The sequence below is a fragment of the Cervus canadensis genome, chromosome 8, assembly GCF_019320065.1.
Source record: "Cervus canadensis isolate Bull #8, Minnesota chromosome 8, ASM1932006v1, whole genome shotgun sequence".
Classification (NCBI taxonomy): domain Eukaryota; kingdom Metazoa; phylum Chordata; class Mammalia; order Artiodactyla; family Cervidae; genus Cervus; species Cervus canadensis.
Genome location: NC_057393.1, coordinates 28898540 through 28916500, shown reverse-complemented (window position 1 = coordinate 28916500; position 17961 = coordinate 28898540). Strand labels below are relative to the sequence as shown.

Here is a 17961-nt window from a genome sequence, read left to right as displayed (position 1 = left end):
CCTTTGGCCACCTGATGTGAAGAACTGACTCATTGGAAAAGACCCTGATGCTGGGAAAGATTGAAGGCAGGAGAAGGGGACGACAAAGGGTGAGATTGTTTGGCATCACCAACTCACTGGACACGAGTTTGAGTAAGCTCTGGGAGTTGTTGATGGACAGGGAAGCCTGGTATGCCGCAGTCCATGGGGTTGCAAAGAGTTGGACATGACTGAGCGACTGAACTGAACTGACCACCTGTGAGCCCTTTTCTCCCCCTCCTGGCATATTCAGAGCCACAGCCTAGGCAAAAACAGACAGTGCCTCAGGTACTTAACTGGGAGGCAGGCAGCACAGCCTTGTCCAAGATAAGCGCCTTGACCTTGCCCTTAGTCCTGACCTCAGATCCCAGATTCACAGTATCAGCCATGTGATCTTTGGCAAGTTACTTGTCTTTTCTGAGCTTGCGTTTCTTCATCTGTTAGTGTGTACCTCAGGATTAGTGAGAGCTAAGTAAGCTAGTGGAGTGAAAAGTGCTTAGCCAAGTGTCTAGCATATAGCAAGAACTTAAATAAATATTATTTAGCTTTAATCTGAAGCTTTTCTGAGATGAAGATTAAAATTAATCTTGGTACTTTGGGGTTCACTGTCATCTGAGCAAACCATATCTCTTAAAATTACAGTGTATGTGTTTATTCTGATACAGGGAATTCCAGAAGCTACTCTGTCCTGCTTTGTCCCTGTTGGCAAAAAATTGTGATTTCCGCCCCCTCCCTCCCCAAACTCAGCATGCTAAAGCTGAGGACAGGGTGGTGGGTGATTTTCCATCCTATGTGGACATGTCCTGATACTCCCTTTTCCTTGCTAACCATTCCCCGGGCTGGAGTCAAGAGAGGGCAAACCAGAAGGCCCAGCTTTGGGTTTGACTCTCAAGATGACTGGCTGGGAGGAAAAGCAACAGGCAAAACAGGCTCCTGAGGCAGTGGAATAGTGAGACTACATCGTTGTTACACTGGTGATAGTGCCTACTGAAGAAGCACCAGAGCTGTGTGCACATACAAAATAAAGGTCATGCCACCTAAAGGGAGAATGCTGGGCAAACTAGAGGTGGAGACGGCAAAACAGGAACAGAAGTGCTGCCACAGTGAACAGAGAAGCAGGACAACTTGACTAGGGCAGAGTTCTCTTATCTCAGGGAACCTGTGCTCAAGTTTCAGGATTTCATACCTATCCCCTTCACCAAGGATCCCTGCTACAGTGAGTATCTTGGTCTGTGCAAATCCTGGAGCCAAACACTGGTGGCTTAGGTGTCCTTAGGTGTCCTTAGGTGGCTAAAGACAACCAGCACTGGCCTCTGCCACTTTTTTACAGCCAAATTGGGGAGAATAACCCAGCAACAAGACCCACATTTGTGTTCTGTGTGAAGTACACTAGAATGTTTTCAAGTGGGGTCCTCTCAGCCACCCTCGGAAGCTATGAAGCTGCCAGGGTAGTGACTTTTAAGGGTAAGTAATAATCTGTGCAAAAATGACTCCTGTGTCCCCAGATTCAGATTTATGTCTTAAGTTGAGGTTAGTGTCTTGGTTTGATTTCTTGTCTCTCCCATTGTCACTATCCCCTCATTCATATTTTATCAACTTGATTTGCTGAGAAGAATATTATCAATCAAAAGGGCTTCCTATAGAAAGTTAACTCTTGTCACACATTAAGTTCAGAAATTGAAGTGGGAGGACAGCAGAGAGAGATGGAATTGGTCTGAATCTATATTATCAGAGATGGTGAAGTAACTGCCCAGCTACAGTTTAGCCAGTGCCATGCTAGAATTCAGCATTGTGATTTATACATTCTGTTTATTTGAAAATGTGTAAGATTCTGAGTCAGCCATCAGAGCACCTTAGAGGAGAAAGGCTTGCCTCATAGAGTTTAGGTGAGTTAAATGCTGAACTGACCACCAAACTATTTTGGCCTACTTACCACCTCATGAGGTACCTAAGTCAGCACTGAGTTCTATGTGAGCATGAGAAGCTGTGTCCCTTAGCCACCTGGGCCCCTGCACTTTAATTTCTCTCCTGTCTTTACCATGAGGTGATAGTCTTCCGGCCCTCCCTCTACCATCCCCCAGCCCACTTTCCCACAAGGACTGCAGATTTACCTTTCATAGCCATGTGTCTCCTGGTCTTCCCAGCTTGCACTTACTCAATCCATCAGCTCTTTCAGGATTTTTTTCTGTGTTCTTTTCTGAATTACTTGCTGACTTTTCCCTTCTGTTTCCTACTAGCAACCGTCTTATCAAATCAAACTCACTTTTGTCTTTCATGCCCCTTCCCTTCTGCCCACTCCCCCAACACTCATCTGTGCACAAACTTGCATATTTCTGCCTTTGCTCAGACAGTTCTTTAGGTTTACCCTGCTTCTCTCTTCTCTACCTTTGCTCAGACAGTTCTCTACCCTGCTTCCCTCTTCTCAGGGTTTTCCAGTCCTGATTTCAAGGCAAGTCACTTAATGCCTTAGAGCCTGTTTTCCCATCTAATAAATAGGCCTGATAATCCATCAGGGTGGAATGAAACTACAACGAAAAATATTAAGTTGGACACTCTTTGTAAAAGTTTGTGTACACTTTAATTTTTGGCTGCACCACGAGGCTTACAGAATCTTAATTCCTCGACTGGGGATTGAATCTGCCCCCCGCAGTAGAAGTGCAAAGTCCTACCCACTGGGCTGCCAGGGAATTCCCTATGTACACTTGCATGTAAACATTTCTTTCCAGCTGCCTCCCCTTCCACATACACACACATCCTATTTACGGAGTGCTGGGGGTGGTGGAAGTGGGACGTGGGCCCTGCTGTCTAGCGGTATGTAGTCTCACAGCCGCACAAACTACAGACTGTATGTGATGAAGTGCCAAACTGAGCTTTGGGGAATTCTGAGAAAAGCGATGACATGTCTTTTCCAGGGTCCCTTCAGTTAAATAATGACAGCTACCTCAATCTTGTTGACCCTCTCTTAGGCCAGTGCTCATCTGTCTATCCCCCCACTCCCTGCTCCTCCAGAGCTCAGATTCCTAGGCACATGTGAGGCTCAGTTACCTATGACCCTGTGGCTCTCATCATTTTGGTCTTATTCTTAGACCATATCAATACTGTCATGAATGAGAGAGGGAGGATCAGACCAGGTTGTGGCTAGAGCTCAGGTCTGATTTGATTTTAAACCCTAAAGGGAGATTTTAATAGGTGTTGGGAAGGAAGCATGACCCGAGTTGAGGGAAAATTGCGGGGCCAGGGTGCATGGGAGGACTACCCTAGTTGATTAAGGAGCTGGAGAGTTGATTCTTAGGAGGCTTCTTAGATTACTGCTGGGTAAGGTGATCAAGCCTAGAAAGGGAGGGATATTTGCTCACCTAGGAGGAGCTCACTGTAAGATCTGGAATAAGAATGATATTCAACATGAACTGGAAGGGAACGCAGGTGTCTGAGTGACCCAGTCCCTGAGGAGGTAGACCCCAGTTACATCTAAGAGTTGGTCTGAGTGGACAAGTGCAAATGTTTGTGGCTTCTTTAATCAGAAAAACAGCATTTTTTTGTATGCACTCCCGGTCAAATTTTTATTCATCCCTTGAAGCCTGACCCCCTCAGGCCTCAAGCTGAAAGAGCAGGCGGCTGGAGACACTTGAGTTAGAAATCAAGACCCTCATCTGGGTTGAGAGCTGCCCCAACACTTGGTGTCCACCTACTCTGGCCCTCCGCCCTAAGCAGAGAGCAGAAGCAGGTGGCAGGAGTGCAAAAAGTGAGCTCCGCATTAGAGGACTGGCCAGAGGGTCTTCGGAGAGTTAAGTCGGCCAGAGGACAGGTGTGCACATCCCCCGGAGAAAGCAAGTCCAAGGGGTCCTAGGTCTGAGGGGTAGGAAGGTGGGATAAGTCCTTACAGAGCGCGCAGGGTGATGAAGCCACCACCAGGGAGCCCTGCCCTAGGGGGCGGGGCATGCCAGAAGCCCGAGGGCACTGTGTGAGCCTTGACCTATAGTATAGGGTGGGGGCGCGAAAGCAGGGAGCGCCTTTCCGCGCGCCCCGCCTCCCTGGCCCCGCCTTCCAGGCCCCTGCCCCACCCCCGGCTCCGCCTCCACCCGCCCCGCCTCCGGCCGCGGCCCCTTCCTCCCGCAGCTGGTGCTGTGGGGCCGCGGAGCCGCGCATCGCCGTCTGCATGGCCGGGGATCTGCTAGCAAAGGTGAGACAGGCGTGGAGTGCGGGCAGCGGCAAGGCCTGCGCCGGGGGGCGGGGGCCAGGCCAGGCCTTCCGTCTGTTAAACCTTCCAGGCTTGGCCAGGCCTTTCTCACCGCCAAGTACCCTGGTCCCGCATAAAAGCTGGAGACGGGCGCGGGCCAGGCCTCGGGCGGCGCTGGTCGCAGACCTGCCACCGCAGAATCGGGATCTGGAGTGGGGCGGGGGCCCGCGTGATGAACAGTGTTCCCCGGGATCTGGGTCACGTCTCCTGGCGTCTGGCGGGATCGAAGGAGAACTCGTCCTCGAGCTGCAGCAGTAGAGACTGAGGTTAGATCAGAAGAGAGGAGAGAACCGCGGACTGTCCAGGATGAAGGAAGGAGAGGGTAGCGGGGGAGGGGCTCTCAGGCCAGGAGAGACCGCCATCGTACTGGGCAGAGACGGATACCGCCTACACTAGGCAGGTGGACATCTGGGATGAAGGTCGACAGCCTGCCTATCCTACATTGATCCTGGTGGCTACCCTCCTCAGTTCCCTCCGCCCCAAGATCTAACAGCGGGAAGGTGGTCAGAGTTCAGGGGGCCGGCCCTGGGGGAGGATCGCAAGCTTTGGAACCGGAGATGGTGTGTGGGATGTGAACTGGAGACCCTGAAGCCTTGTGGTCACTGGGGGAAGGGGGTGGCAGCTCCGCCTGTCCCCCCGCCCCATGTAGCCCCACCCTCCTGCCCAACAGGTTAAATGCAGGCTGAGCGCTCCGGCCCAAATTCCATATCTAGAACTGCAGTAGACATGGGAGTAGAGGTGGGTTAAGTTCCTATTCCATTGCATCTTTACTTTGCTAAATCAAGGGGCCTCCTCCTGCCTGGGTTATGTAGCCCCTCCCTCCCTTGCCAGACTGGCCTTGACCCATGCATGCATCCTATTTGAGCATCTGAGATCAGAAACTTCCCTCCTCTTTACACACACACACAAACACAAACTTGGATTCTGGCCTTAGAATTAGGACTTCGGGGAAGGGAGGCAGGGTTCTGCTCTGCATCTCACCCCCAGTGGATACTGGTAGCCTCCAAACCTGCCGTGAGAACTGGACCCCTGTGTGTACATACACTTGTCTCTGCGTAGATGTCATTGTGTGTTTGAGGACTGTGTGCATACAAATGTAGTTGATCCTTTTGTGGACATGATGGTGCCTGACCCATGTATCAGTGGGATTGTGTGTGTGTCCCTACAGGTGCAGGACCCTCCTGTGAATAGGTGTACAGTTTTCCATATATGTGTGGGTATATAACCCTCCTTGTTAACCCCTGAGACTGGGTGCCTTGCTAATTGAATGGGCATGTGAATACAACTTTACATGTAAATATGTAAAGACAGGTGGCAGGCCCTTTAGGTGAACATATGTGTGCAGACCTTGCTGTGAATGTGTGTGCCTGACTCTTCATGTGTACGTGTGCTCATAGCCCTCCTATGAATATGTATGTGTGTGTGTGTATCTACGTGCATGCACATCTCCCTCCTCTGGACATATGTGACTCGTTTAAACCTCTGTCGGTGTGCCAGGTACCACACTCTGAGTGGTTCCTCTGACCTGGGGTGTATTCCTCTTGCCCAATCCTAGAGACTGATCCCTCCTAGCCTTAGGGCTCCCCCCCCCCTGCTCCACTTCTGCTCTAAGCAAATAGGAGGCCCCAAAGGTAAACAGGTGTGCCTCCACAGTGAGAGATGGGGCCTGGGCAGTTTGCCTGGGGCCTCTTGCTGCCCCAGCCCCCAGACCAGGATCTGATGCCCCTCCTGTGGTCCAGGGAGCCTCTTCAGTCTCCTCATACTCCATTCTCCATTTTTGGGCTCTGCTCCAGAACAGTAGTGACCTTAACCTCTTGAAAAAACCCTCCAAATTCCTGTTCTCTTTCTGGCCAATTCCCAGTCCCTCCCCTCTCTTCAAGGCCACCTAGTTAATATTTGACCTGGAAGGAAAGGGAGAGGCCAGTGGCCCCTCTGGCTTTGTCTCATGAGATTGGGTAAGATTGGATAAGTCAGGTTTTCTCCACACCTAGCCCAGCCAAGGAACTTCAGAGATCAGGCCTGAAGTTCAAGGGTCAGATCAGACCTGCCACCTATCCCAACCCCATCCCCAGCTGGTTGCCATGGGGGAGGGTCCAGGTGTGGTAACAGTCTCCAAGATGTACCAAGGGAGGTGGCCACCATCTCAGGGATCCTGTCGTTCCCCTTTTCCATGTTGCTCATGTCTCAGCTGAGTGACCTTGCACACTTGAGCTTCCTGCACTGGTATGACAACTGCACGGCTGAGGGGGGCGGAGGGGAGAGGGGGCAGATACCCATCTTGGTGCCTGTGAGTGCCTGTTTGCAGGTAGGGGCACGTGTGGATGCTTAGCCAGAGGGTACAGTACAGACTCGCTTGGGCAGGGCAGAGATGTTCACCCCCTTGGCGAGGAATGCTGAGGAGGAGAAATATCTAATTAAAGAGAAATTCCAGAGGGAGCTTTCAGGCCAGGGAAAAGAAAAAACAAAGGGAAAACAGGACAAACTAAACAAAGGCCCATTAAGCATCTCTGCCCAGGCTTTCCTGCAGAAGGCACCCCCGCAGGCGGAGGGGCAGCTACTGCCCGAGTTGGGTCTCACTGCTGGGAGAAGGCTTCTTCCTGAGAACCTGGGCTCTACCAAGATGGAGGCCTAGCTGAGCTTCTGACTGGGTTACAGAAGGGCTGTCACCTGAGATTTGGGTTGAAGGGAGTCTAGGGTCTTGTAAAGCGGGCAAGCTCCACCCAGCTTCCTGCATCTGAACAGCAAGGACAGAATGATGGGGTTCATTCCTCTTGTGGGAGTTTTGTAGATGCTGGGCCTCCTCCCTTTGATACCACCTGAACTCAGAGGGGAATGCTATCTACTTTCCATCTACACACAGATGAAAGGACTTTTTTTCTGTTTGTTTTTTCTTTTCTTCAGAAAACAGACCTCAGTGAACCAGAACTAGCCCTGCTGTTGGGGCAGGGTGACCCCACCAGTGACCTACAACCCCTGTGTGACCCCACCATGGAGTTTGTAACTGATGCCGAGAGGCAGCCTGGAATCCACCCCTCTTCTTGACCTCTTACCTGGGATTCCATGGCCGCACAATCATGTGATTCCATGTCTTCCCAATTCCAGGACCCTCCCTGGCCCCATGACCTCTGACCTTGTGAGCAACCTCCCTGGACCTTAATCCCTGTGACTGTTCTTCCCATCATCCCCCAGCCTCTGGCCCTGGCTCCCTTTGGGGGTCTTGTTGGTCTGAGCCTCCCCAGGAAGATGTGGGGGAGGCTCTGGCCCCTCCTCCTGAGCTTCCTCACAGCAACTGCAGTCCCTGGACCCTCACTGCGGAGACCATCCAGAGAACTAGATGCCACCCCGCGGATGACCATCCCCTACGAAGGTTTGACATCCCCAACCTTGAAAGGCAGCAGGAGCCAGGGGCTGAAGGTCGGGGGGCAGTCCCAGGGCTGGACTCACAGATCCTGCTCTCCCCAGAGCTCTCTGGGACCCGGCACTTCAAGGGCCAAGCCCAGAACTACTCAACACTGCTGCTGGAAGAGGCCTCCGCAAGGCTGCTGGTGGGAGCCCGAGGTGCCCTGTTCTCTCTCAATGCGCACGACATAGGAGACGGGACTCACAAAGAGGTCAGCCCCTGGAGCCTAGACCACCCAGAGGGTATCCAGCTTCATTCAGCATCTTAGGACCTCAACTTCCCGGAAACCCTGTCAGTCTTCCGTAACCCCCTGGTCAGACAGCACTGCCTTTCCTGGCCCAGGTCTCCTTTACATCCAATTCTCCTTCTGACACTTACCTCACCCTGGGGTCCTATCACCTTGTCCACAGGTAATGGGGAAAGGCAAAGGGATTGGGTTCGATGCCTCAGCCTATTCCCTTTACCACCCCCTCCAGATTCACTGGGAGGCCTCCCCAGAGATGCAAAGCAAATGTCATCAAAAAGGGAAAAACAACCAGGTATGTGATCAACCCGGTTCCCAACCCCTTTCCTCTTTCTCTTCAGTGGGGGCTTTCATGGTTGGTGGGGACACAGAGGTACAGATGGATAGGTACAGATGGAGAGGTACAGATCGGTCAGTCAGTTGCAGCAACCACAACGGACACTGTGAGTGCCGCTGGAGTGGCAGGCCTGGGAGCAATACTTGTAATGCAAACATCTGGTGACCTACTAGCGTGGTTTTGGATATTATCTTAATCTCCTCGGGGCTCCCAAATAATAATCATGATAACAATAGGTAATCTCTAGTAAGTGCTGACTTAGCTATTATCTAATTTCATTCTAAAATAATCCTAGAAAAGAAAAAATAAATAAATAAATAAAATAATCCTAGGAAATGGTGTTATCCTCCACTTTCAATGAAAAAAAAATGAGGCTTTGGTCAAGGAATAGCTCAAGTACCCACTTTTCTGTAGGTATTAGTGAAGTGTCCGGCTTCCTTGGTGGCTCAGACAGTAGAGTGTCTGTCCTCAATGTGGGAGACCTTGGTTCAATCCCTGGGTCAGGAAGATTCCCCTGGAGAAGGGCATGGCAACCCACTCCAGTACTCTTGCCTGGAAAATCCCATGGACAGAGGAGCCTGGTGGGCTACAGTCCATGGGGTCACAAAGAGTTGGACAATGGACACGACTGAGCAACTAACACTCTCTAGTGAAGTGTCAGCCCTTTCTAGCTAAAGAACAGAATGTCTGCAGGGGTCCTATGTCTGGCTATGTAACAGATTCATCTGGAGAGCTTTTTACACAGTGTTTTTGTTTTTTTATGGTGTGGCACATCGGAATCTTAGTTCCCCAACCAGGGATCGAAATGGCACCCCCTGCAGTGGAAGCACAAAGTCTTAACCACTGGACTGCCAGGGAAGAACCTGGAGAGCTGTTTAAAAATACCCCAAGGCCCACAAGCTGGGGGATTCTGATTTAGTGGGTCTGCGGCACTTAAAGGCGTCTCCAGGAGATTTCATCAAAGGATGCCTCTAAGTGTAACATGGGTGGGAAATGGAGCTGGTGAAGCATATGGAGCCCAATTTATGGAGGGCTATTAACACCCAGCTGGGGGTTTGGATTTTATTCTATGACAGTGGTACCCTCACCATTTGATATTTTAGAGACTTTCAAACTTTAACATGCACTTAAATCACCTGGGTGTATTATAAATGCAGGTGCTAATTCAGAAGATCTGCGATTCTGCCATTCTAATGAGCTTCCAGATGAAGCTGACACACTGCTGGTCCCGGACCACTCTTTGACTTTAGAAGAACATTTCCCAAAGCATGTTCTGAGAAGCAATAATTTTCAAAAGAGATGTTTAATAGTTAGATGAGTCTGGAAAATGCTGCATGCTCAATCCTACAATGCACAGCGATACCCTTAAGGCTTTGAGGTGTCCCCAGTAAAGGTAGCTTTTACCTGTGGTTTTCTATTCATTTGACCACGGAACTCCCCCTCCCTCCTTCCCCCTTTTTAATGGAAACATCTTGGGGAAACACTATTTTAAGAATATTTATCTGGTCTCAGGCACTAAATGAATTAAAATAGAGTGAGTCTGGAGACAAGAAAGGTAGTGCGAAGGTGGGGGGCATATGGGTCAGAGGAGGGAGGCCTGAGCAGGCTGGTGGAGAGGAGGGCTGGATGCCAAAGTCTGCACCTGGTGAGGGTGGGGTAAAGACATAGAGGCCTGAATGGACTCAAACCCTGGGTAACAGGCAGGAGGAGGAATCATTAACAAGGCAAAGAAGTCAAGAGGGCATCAGCTTAGGGCACTTGATGGGCAGAGAAGGCCTCTGTGGCTGCAGGAGGGTGAATGAGGCCACAGGAAGGGGCAGGGCTCTGTCATGTAGGGCCAGGAGCATGTGGGGCCCTATGTTCAGGACTCTGGTGAGTCACAGAAGGGTTTTAAATACAGCAGTGACATGATCTGGTTTACATTTTTAAAATATGCCTCGGAAAGTGGGTTGCAAGAGGGTGCTGACTGGTAGAATCTCTCTGAAAGGAAAATCCAGACAATGGTAACAGCAGTCTCCTTTGAAGGCAACAGGATAAAAAAAGAGACTGTTTACAACATATCCCTTTGTACCTTTTGAATTTTACACTGTGTGCATGTATTCCTCATTCACTGACTCAATAAACAGCTTTTGTAAAGACAGGCACAGAGGTGCGGGAGCTGGCAGGTGGTCGCTGTGGCTGTCCAGGGAAGGGATGACGGTGATGATGTGGAATAGGGTGGGGGCAGTGGAGGGGAAGTGGACCGAGTCATGGGACGTGTAGGAAAAGACTTAATCATGGGAAAAAAAAGAAAAAAAAAAGACTTAATCATGGAGATAGACTGAATGTGGGGGTGAGGGAATGGGAAGCAGCAAAGATGACGCCTGGTTTCTGGACTGAGTAATAGGATGGATGGGTGAAGTGAGGTGGGAAAGACGGGAAGAACAGGTTTAAGAGAGAAGATGCACAGGACGGAGGAGGCGACGAGCTTGATTTCTGACAGCATGAGTTCGACATGTCTGTGGGCTAGCAGGTGGAGCAATGGCTGGAACCTGGGGGGTAGGTTTGGTAATGCCACCCTGAAGCGGGTGTGGGAGCTCCATGACTGGCGGATGGTGCTGAGAAGATGCAAGAGAGAAGCATCTTCAGGTGGTGAGAGCCCTGGAGCCCCCAGACTAGGGAACTGCAGAAGATGCAGGAGAAGCCAGCCAGGTGTGTCAGGTAAGCTGAGCTAGCCAAGGGAAGAGGAGTCATGCCCCTGAGAGACCAAAGGACAGTGAGTTCCCGGGAACAGTCTGTGTCCTGAGCAGTGAGAACACCCACCAGGATCTTAGAAGGAATTGTTTGTCCTGTGGGTGGTGGCAAGGGCCAGACCACAGAGCTGGCCTAATGGAAGTGGTCTCTAAGGAGGCCCAGGGCTCATAGCCTTCCTCGTCTATCCCACAGACTGAGTGTTTCAACCACGTGCGATTCCTGCAGCGGCTCAACGCCACCCACCTCTACGCATGTGGGACTCACGCCTTCCAGCCTCTCTGTGCAGCCATTGTGAGTGTGTTTGCCTCTGCTCCCTGACCCTGGACCCGTCTGACCTTTGGCGAAAACCCCGGCCTGTCCTCAGGATCACTGACTTTGGGCCCTTCCTCCCCCAGGATGCTGAGACCTTCACCTTGCCAACCAGCTTCGAGGAGGGGAAGGAGAAGTGTCCTTACGACCCAGCCCGCGGCTTCACTGGCCTCATCATTGGTAAGCATGCTCTCCTCTCCACATGGGCCCCTCAACCACAGGCATGCTGTCTGTGGGGCATGGATCTCATTGCTAGGACTTGCCACCCATGTAGTATTGTGTCTTGTGTGTGACGTGTCTCTCACGCTGGACATGTTTGTGCCTCAGATGGAGGCCTCTACACAGCCACTCGGTATGAATTCCGGAGCATCCCTGACATCCGCCGGAGCCGGCATCCACACTCCCTGAGGACGGAGGAGGCACCAATGCACTGGCTCAATGGTTAGGAGGATGAGGCCCAGGGTGGTGGGGGGCAGGGGACTGTTTCTGCATCTGTACTCCCTTGGGCAGTTGGCCATCATCCCATCCCCAAATCCCCAGGTGAGCCTATCTCTTCCTGGGTGTGGTTGAATAAGGGCAGTGCAATGGGGGTGGGGGCGGTGGGTGGAGATCCTCAATCTATCTCAGAAGCCACCTGACCCACAGATGCTGAGTTTGTGTTCTCCGTCCTGGTGCGGGAGAGCCAGGCCAGTGCCGTGGGTGACGACGACAAAGTTTACTACTTCTTCACGGAGCGTGCTGCTGAGGAGGGTGCAGGCAGCTTTGCTCAGAGCCGCAGCAGTCACCGTGTGGCCCGTGTGGCCCGCGTGTGCAAGGTGAGGAGGACTGAGGTCAGGGCAAGGGTGTAGAGGGTGAATCTCTGACCCTGGCCATTGACCCCCTGCCCCCTGCTTCCCCAGGGAGACCTGGGAGGGAAGAAGATCCTGCAGAAGAAGTGGACCTCCTTCTTGAAGGCGCGCCTTATCTGCCACATCCCACAGTACGAGACGCTGCGCAGTGTCTGCAGCCTGCAAGCTGATACCTCAGCACACACACACTTCTATGCGGCCTTCACGCTGACCACACAGTGGTCAGTTCGGGGACGGAGGGAAGGCGAGGGATGGGGACAGTGTAGGGGCTGGAGCAGAGGTCAGGGGAGATGAGATAGGACCCCCTGGGGGGAAGCCAGCCACAGACGGAGAACTTCAGGCACATCCAGGGGTCTGCTGCCACTCAGGAGAGGGCTTGTGGACTTGGGGCTGGGATTGGTCAGGGCAACAGTGGGCTCCAAGCTGGGCAGGTAGGCAGGCTCCTTTCAGTGTGACTCAGCCCTCTCCCCTCCATCCCATCCTTAGGAAGACCCTGGAGGCGTCAGCCATATGCCGCTATGACCTGGCCGAGGTGCAGGCTGTCTTTGCAGGCCCCTACATGGAATACCAGGATGGTGTCCGGCGCTGGGGCCGCTACGAGGGCGGGGTGCCAGAGCCCCGGCCTGGCTCGGTGAGTAGACAGGACCCCTAAGATGGAGAGGAGGTCTAACCTTGTGGGGAGGGTGGGCCAGTGGTAGAGTTCTAAGATTCACCACCCTATTCCCCACCACAGTGCATTACAGATTCATTGCGAAGCCGAGGCTACAACTCATCCCAGGACTTGCCATCTCTGGTCCTGGACTTTGTGAAGTTACACCCACTGATGGCTCGGCCTGTGGTGCCTGCACGCGGACGGCCCCTGCTGCTCAAGCGCAGTGTGCGCTACACACACCTCACGGGGACACCTGTCAGCACACCCGCCGGACCCACCTATGACCTGCTCTTTCTGGGCACAGGTGCTTCTGACCCCTGGCCTGAGCCCTTTGGTGACTGCTGGCCTGAGTCCTTGATCCCTGTTGACGTCCAGTCCCCTGGATGACCCCAATCACAAAACCCTGGTGACCACTGATGTTGATTCTTCAGTGAACACTCACTACTGGTCCCCAAGGACCGCTAGCTCTTGGTGACTGCTGACTCCTGTCACCAACCACAATGACATTTGACCCTGGTCATTAATGCTTCTAAATCCAATAATTCTTGCCATGACTAGCTTGGAGTTTCCAATCTCGGGAGAACCCACTGCTACTGGCTGAATCCTTGTCCCTGACCTCAGGACTCCAAGCTGTTCCCATTAGGCTATTTATTGCAGGGGGCTGAGAGTAGATTCCACTGTTGGAGTCTGACCTTCTGCCATTCCCATACCAGCTGATGGCTGGATCCACAAGGCTGTGGTCCTGGGCTCTGGGATGCACATTATTGAAGAGACACAGGTGTTCAAGGAGCCCCAGTCTGTGGAGAACCTGGTCATCTCTCCGATGCAGGTAGTCCCTGACTCATGACCCTCAATATTCTGGTCTTGCCAGAGCAGACAGAGGGAGGTGGAAGGCTGGACACTGGCTGCGTGTGTGTGTGTCTGTAAGTGGGAGTGAGGTGCTGCCAACCAGCTGTCCTCTCTGACTCCTAGCATAGCCTCTACGTGGGGGCCCCAAGTGGCGTCATCCAGCTACCACTGTCCAGCTGCTCCCGCTACCGCTCCTGCTATGACTGCATCCTGGCCCGGGATCCCTACTGTGGCTGGGACCCCAGCACCCATGCCTGCATGGTGACCACCACCGTAGCCAACAGGTCCCAGAGTAGCAGGTGAGAGGCATGGGGGTTGGGGGGCGGGGTTCGAGGGTCCCATTTGCCCTGGGGATCAGGGCCGAAGGGGTGAAGGAGGGCCTGCCAGCTGCGGGGAGTAGGGTCCAGTGGTTAGTAACAGCTTTACTGACCCTTCCACTGGGCAGACTACAGCCCAGTTCCCCTTGTTCTTGAATCCCAATCCTCTGTCTCCAGGACAGCACTCATACAGGACATGGAAAGAGGAAACCGAGGCTGCGAGGGCAACAGGGACACAGGTAAGAGACATCATGGCCATGTGTGGGTCTCGTAGCATAGTCTGTCCTCTTTACCATTTGATGCCATTTGTATGTGCATATATATATCTGAATGACTCTGTGCTTTCAGTGAGAATGACCTAGCACAGAGTAAGTATTCAACAAACATTTGTTGCAAAACGAAAAGTTATAAATAAGAAAATAGATTCAAGGTGTGAAGTTTCTCCTCACTACTGGAGCTTACAGCCAAGTATGTGCGCAGGCAATTAAATGATCACACAATAAATTACAATTCTTTTCTTTGTTTTTTTTTATACAAAAGAAATAATTACAACTATGACAAGGGTTTGAGAGATAACAGGTTCTTCCCCAAGGAAGATCAGATGACTGAGCTGATATCTGAAGCAAGAGCAATAATCATAATAATCATAGCTAATATGTACCGAGGATTTACCATGCGGCAAGCACTGATCAAACACACGCATTTTATTTGTTCTCAGAGCATTCCTATGAGAAAGGTGCCATTATTACCATCTCCATGAGGGGCAATCTCTCTGAGTAACAGAGAGAATATGTAAACTACCCAAAATTGATCAGCTCTTAAGCAGTAGGGTCAGAATTTGAGCCTAATCCCAAGCAGGCTGACTGGAATCTGTGCTTTTGTTCACTGTTATGCTTTCTCCTCCAAGTTAACCTGGCTAATACAGGGCACGAGGAAGGGGACAACACCCAAGTAGAGGGAAGAGCAAGCTTGGTGTTTGAACGAGAGAAGAGGCTGGAGAGATGGGCAGGACTGTGCTGAGGCAGGGGGATGGCATCATCAGCTTAGTGTTTTTAAAAGGTCACCCCACTAAAAAAAAAAAAAAGGTCACCCCACTGCTGCATAAAGAATGGATTAGGTGAGGGCCAGCAGCTGGGGAAGGAGAGATGTGAAGGTTTGAGAAAGATTCTGGAAGCAGAATCTTAGTGAGGGTTAGATACAAAGGTGAAGGGGAGAGAGAGACAAGGGAGACTCAAGTTTCTGGGAAATGGCTGGTGGTGCCATACATGGTGATGACAATTCAAGAAAAATACAGTGTAGTCTAAGAGGGAGCTTTAGGCCTCAGTTCCTGTGACATGTCCAAGAGATGCACAGCACATAGAAGAAAGTCAAGTCTACGCTCAGTAGAAAACTCTTTGTTGGAGACAGAGATGAGGAATCACTAGTAGATGTCAGGAACTGAAACCACTGACATGGCCAACTGAACCTTGCGTGGGAGCATGAGCACAGAGGGTTTAGTCTGTAATTCGAGATTCTGTGCTTGGTGCGGGGGACCTAACAGTGAACCACCTGGCTTGCCATCTCCAGTGCCCTCCCAGGATAAGCAGGATAAACTGACCACATTCTCCTGTCCCTTGCTCCCTCCAGGGCCACCACCACCACTGAAGACCCGTTCTGTGCTCCGGGGCGATGATGTCCTATTGCCCTGTGACCAGCCATCCAACCTGGCCCGGGCCTTGTGGCTGCTCAATGGGAGCATGGGCCTGAGCGATGGGCAGGATGGCTACCGCGTGGGTGTGGATGGGCTGCTGGTAACAGACACGCAGCCTGAGCACAGCGGCCACTACGGCTGCTATGCTGACGAGAACGGCCTCCGCACCCTGCTGGCCTCCTACAGCCTCACGGTGCGGCCAGCCACTCCAGCCCCTGCTCCACAAGCCCCTGCCATGCCTGGGGCGCAGCTGGCTCCGGATGTGCGGCTGCTGTATGTGTTAGCCATTGCTGCACTTGGTGGCCTCTGCCTCATCCTGGCTTCCTCCCTCTTCTACGTGGCCTGTCTTCGGGGAGGTGGACGAGGGCACCATCGAAAATACTCACTGGGTCGGGCTGGCCGGGCAGGGGGCTCTGCTGTGCAGCTGCAGACGGTCTCAGGCCAGTGTCCTGGAGAGGAAGACGACGGTGATGATGGGGAGGGGGCTGGGGGCCTGGAGGGTGGCTGCCTCCAGATCATCCCCGGAGAGGGGACCCCAGCCCCGCCGCCGCCGCCCCCCCCACCACCACCAACTGAACTGACCAATGGGCTGGTGACGCTGCCCAGCCGGCTGCGCAGGATGAATGGCAACAGCTACGTGCTCCTGAGGCAGAGCAACAATGGAGTGCCGGCGGGGCCCTGCTCCTTCGCGGAGGAGCTCAGCCGCATCCTGGAGAAGAGGAAGCACACACATCTCGTAGAGCATCTGGATGAGAGCTCTGTCTGAGCTCAGGCTCCCAGGACAAATGCTTTTCCAAACCAGCCTGCCTGTACCAGGCTGGGCCGCTGCCTCCCCAGTGGAAAACTTACCCTCATCCCTGCAACTCCAGGCCCTTATCCCAACTTTATGATGTCCCTGTAGGGCTGGCCAGCGTCAGGCCCAGCCAAAGCCCCCTTCTCAGTCTCTCCACAGACCCATCTGTGAGCAGCCCAGGTCAACCGGTGCTCCTCAGAGGTAAGTGCCCCTCAGGCTCTGCAGTCCCAGCCCCCACTCCTCTTCCCTTTTAACCTAAGCACTTGGGAGGAGAGGATGCCATCTTCCTGCCCCATTCACCTGCTTACACCCTTCCTCTTTCTCCCAGGCAGGGCTCTGCAGGTCCAGGTGGCCTCAAGGTCACCACCCTCTGCCTGGCCCTATGTGCTGGATGGTCCTGGAAACAAACCAGACTTCTGCCAGCCACCAGAGCCACCTGAGCCCTGCGTGCATTCACGTGCACACGTGGAAGAATACCTATCAGCTGGGCTGCAGGTCCCCCACCCCCACCTCCTGGTGCATTCCTGCGTTTCATCCCTTCTTCTGAACTTTGGGTACCCTCTCAATTGCCACCTCCCATCCTATCTAGTCTTTTCCTGTAGTCCCAGCCCCATGTGATGATCTCTTTGGCAAGAGCTTGGCAACAGGCCAGCCTGGGAAGGTAAGACTATTGTATCCTTCCCTCTTCTCCCCTAATGTGTAGCCCTTGTGAGTCAGCCTCCCTACCCCTTGGTCACTCTCAGGAGTGCCAGAGACAGCTCCAGGCATGGTCTTCCTCATGCACATGTGCTTACATTTCCATTCACATGCACCTTCTGAGCCCCCCCTTGCTGCACTGAACCTGTGTCTGTCGGATTTCGTCCATGAACATTTCAGAGGGAGAGCCGTCTCCCATTTAGCTGTCCTTGCAGACACTTCTTAGGACGGGTGACCAACACTGCACTCAATGAGCCAGCCTCCCTTATGGGGACCAAGCATTTGCTGCCCCTAGATCAGAGCAGGGGGAGGAGAGATCTGATGTCTCACCTGGCACTGATGCCCGTTCTCGGAACTATGCAAAGGGCAGAGGTTGGGAGTCTGGATGCTTGGCTCCCACCCCTGTCCTACCTCACCGGGGCACTTTCAGGGTCCAGGGGCCTCTGAAGTCTCCAGGCCCACATGGGACAATCAAAACCTGACTGAACTCCCCCATTTCCCTCGGGTGAGGATGACTGTTATTTTTGTAGCTGAGAACGTGGAATCCCACGGATTTTTACTGCCCTTCACCCAACCTCTCCTTCCTCTACCCCATAATGAATGTATTTATTGTAAACTGGCTACACTTCTTTAGAAATGCCCCCGCTCACCACGCAGGTAGGCGGGACAGGCATGTGACAAGAGTGGGGAGGCTGGGCTCAGCTCCTCCCCCTACTGTTGGTTAATAAATACCCTTTTCCCCACAGCTACTATGAGTGGTCTGCTTGGTCTAGGCTGGTCTTCCCCTGATCACCAGGAAACAGGCTTCTAAGCTTATGATAAATATGTTTCAGAGTGG

General features: G+C 52.6%; 1 protein-coding gene across 2 annotated transcripts; it reads left to right on the top strand.

Moving 5' to 3' along the window:
* Window positions 1–4068: 4068 nt before the first annotated feature.
* SEMA4G (semaphorin 4G) lies at window positions 4069–17872 on the top strand. Of its 2 annotated transcripts, XM_043475692.1 has the most exons (17): window positions 4111–4198; window positions 4926–4993; window positions 7157–7622; window positions 7718–7866; window positions 8132–8194; window positions 11162–11260; window positions 11365–11458; window positions 11606–11719; window positions 11924–12093; window positions 12178–12347; window positions 12613–12757; window positions 12860–13082; window positions 13492–13607; window positions 13751–13926; window positions 14122–14183; window positions 15571–16628; window positions 16756–17872. In XM_043475692.1, the coding sequence occupies exons 3-16, from the start codon at window positions 7499–7501 to the stop codon at window positions 16398–16400; spliced, it is 2535 nt and encodes an 844-aa protein (XP_043331627.1). In that variant the 5' UTR covers window positions 4111–4198; window positions 4926–4993; window positions 7157–7498; the 3' UTR covers window positions 16401–16628; window positions 16756–17872. The 2 variants fall into 2 exon arrangements, with proteins under 2 accessions (XP_043331628.1, XP_043331627.1); XM_043475693.1 differs by lacking the exon at window positions 4926–4993 and having other exon boundaries at window positions 4069–4198.
* The last annotated feature ends 89 nt before the right edge of the window (window positions 17873–17961 follow it).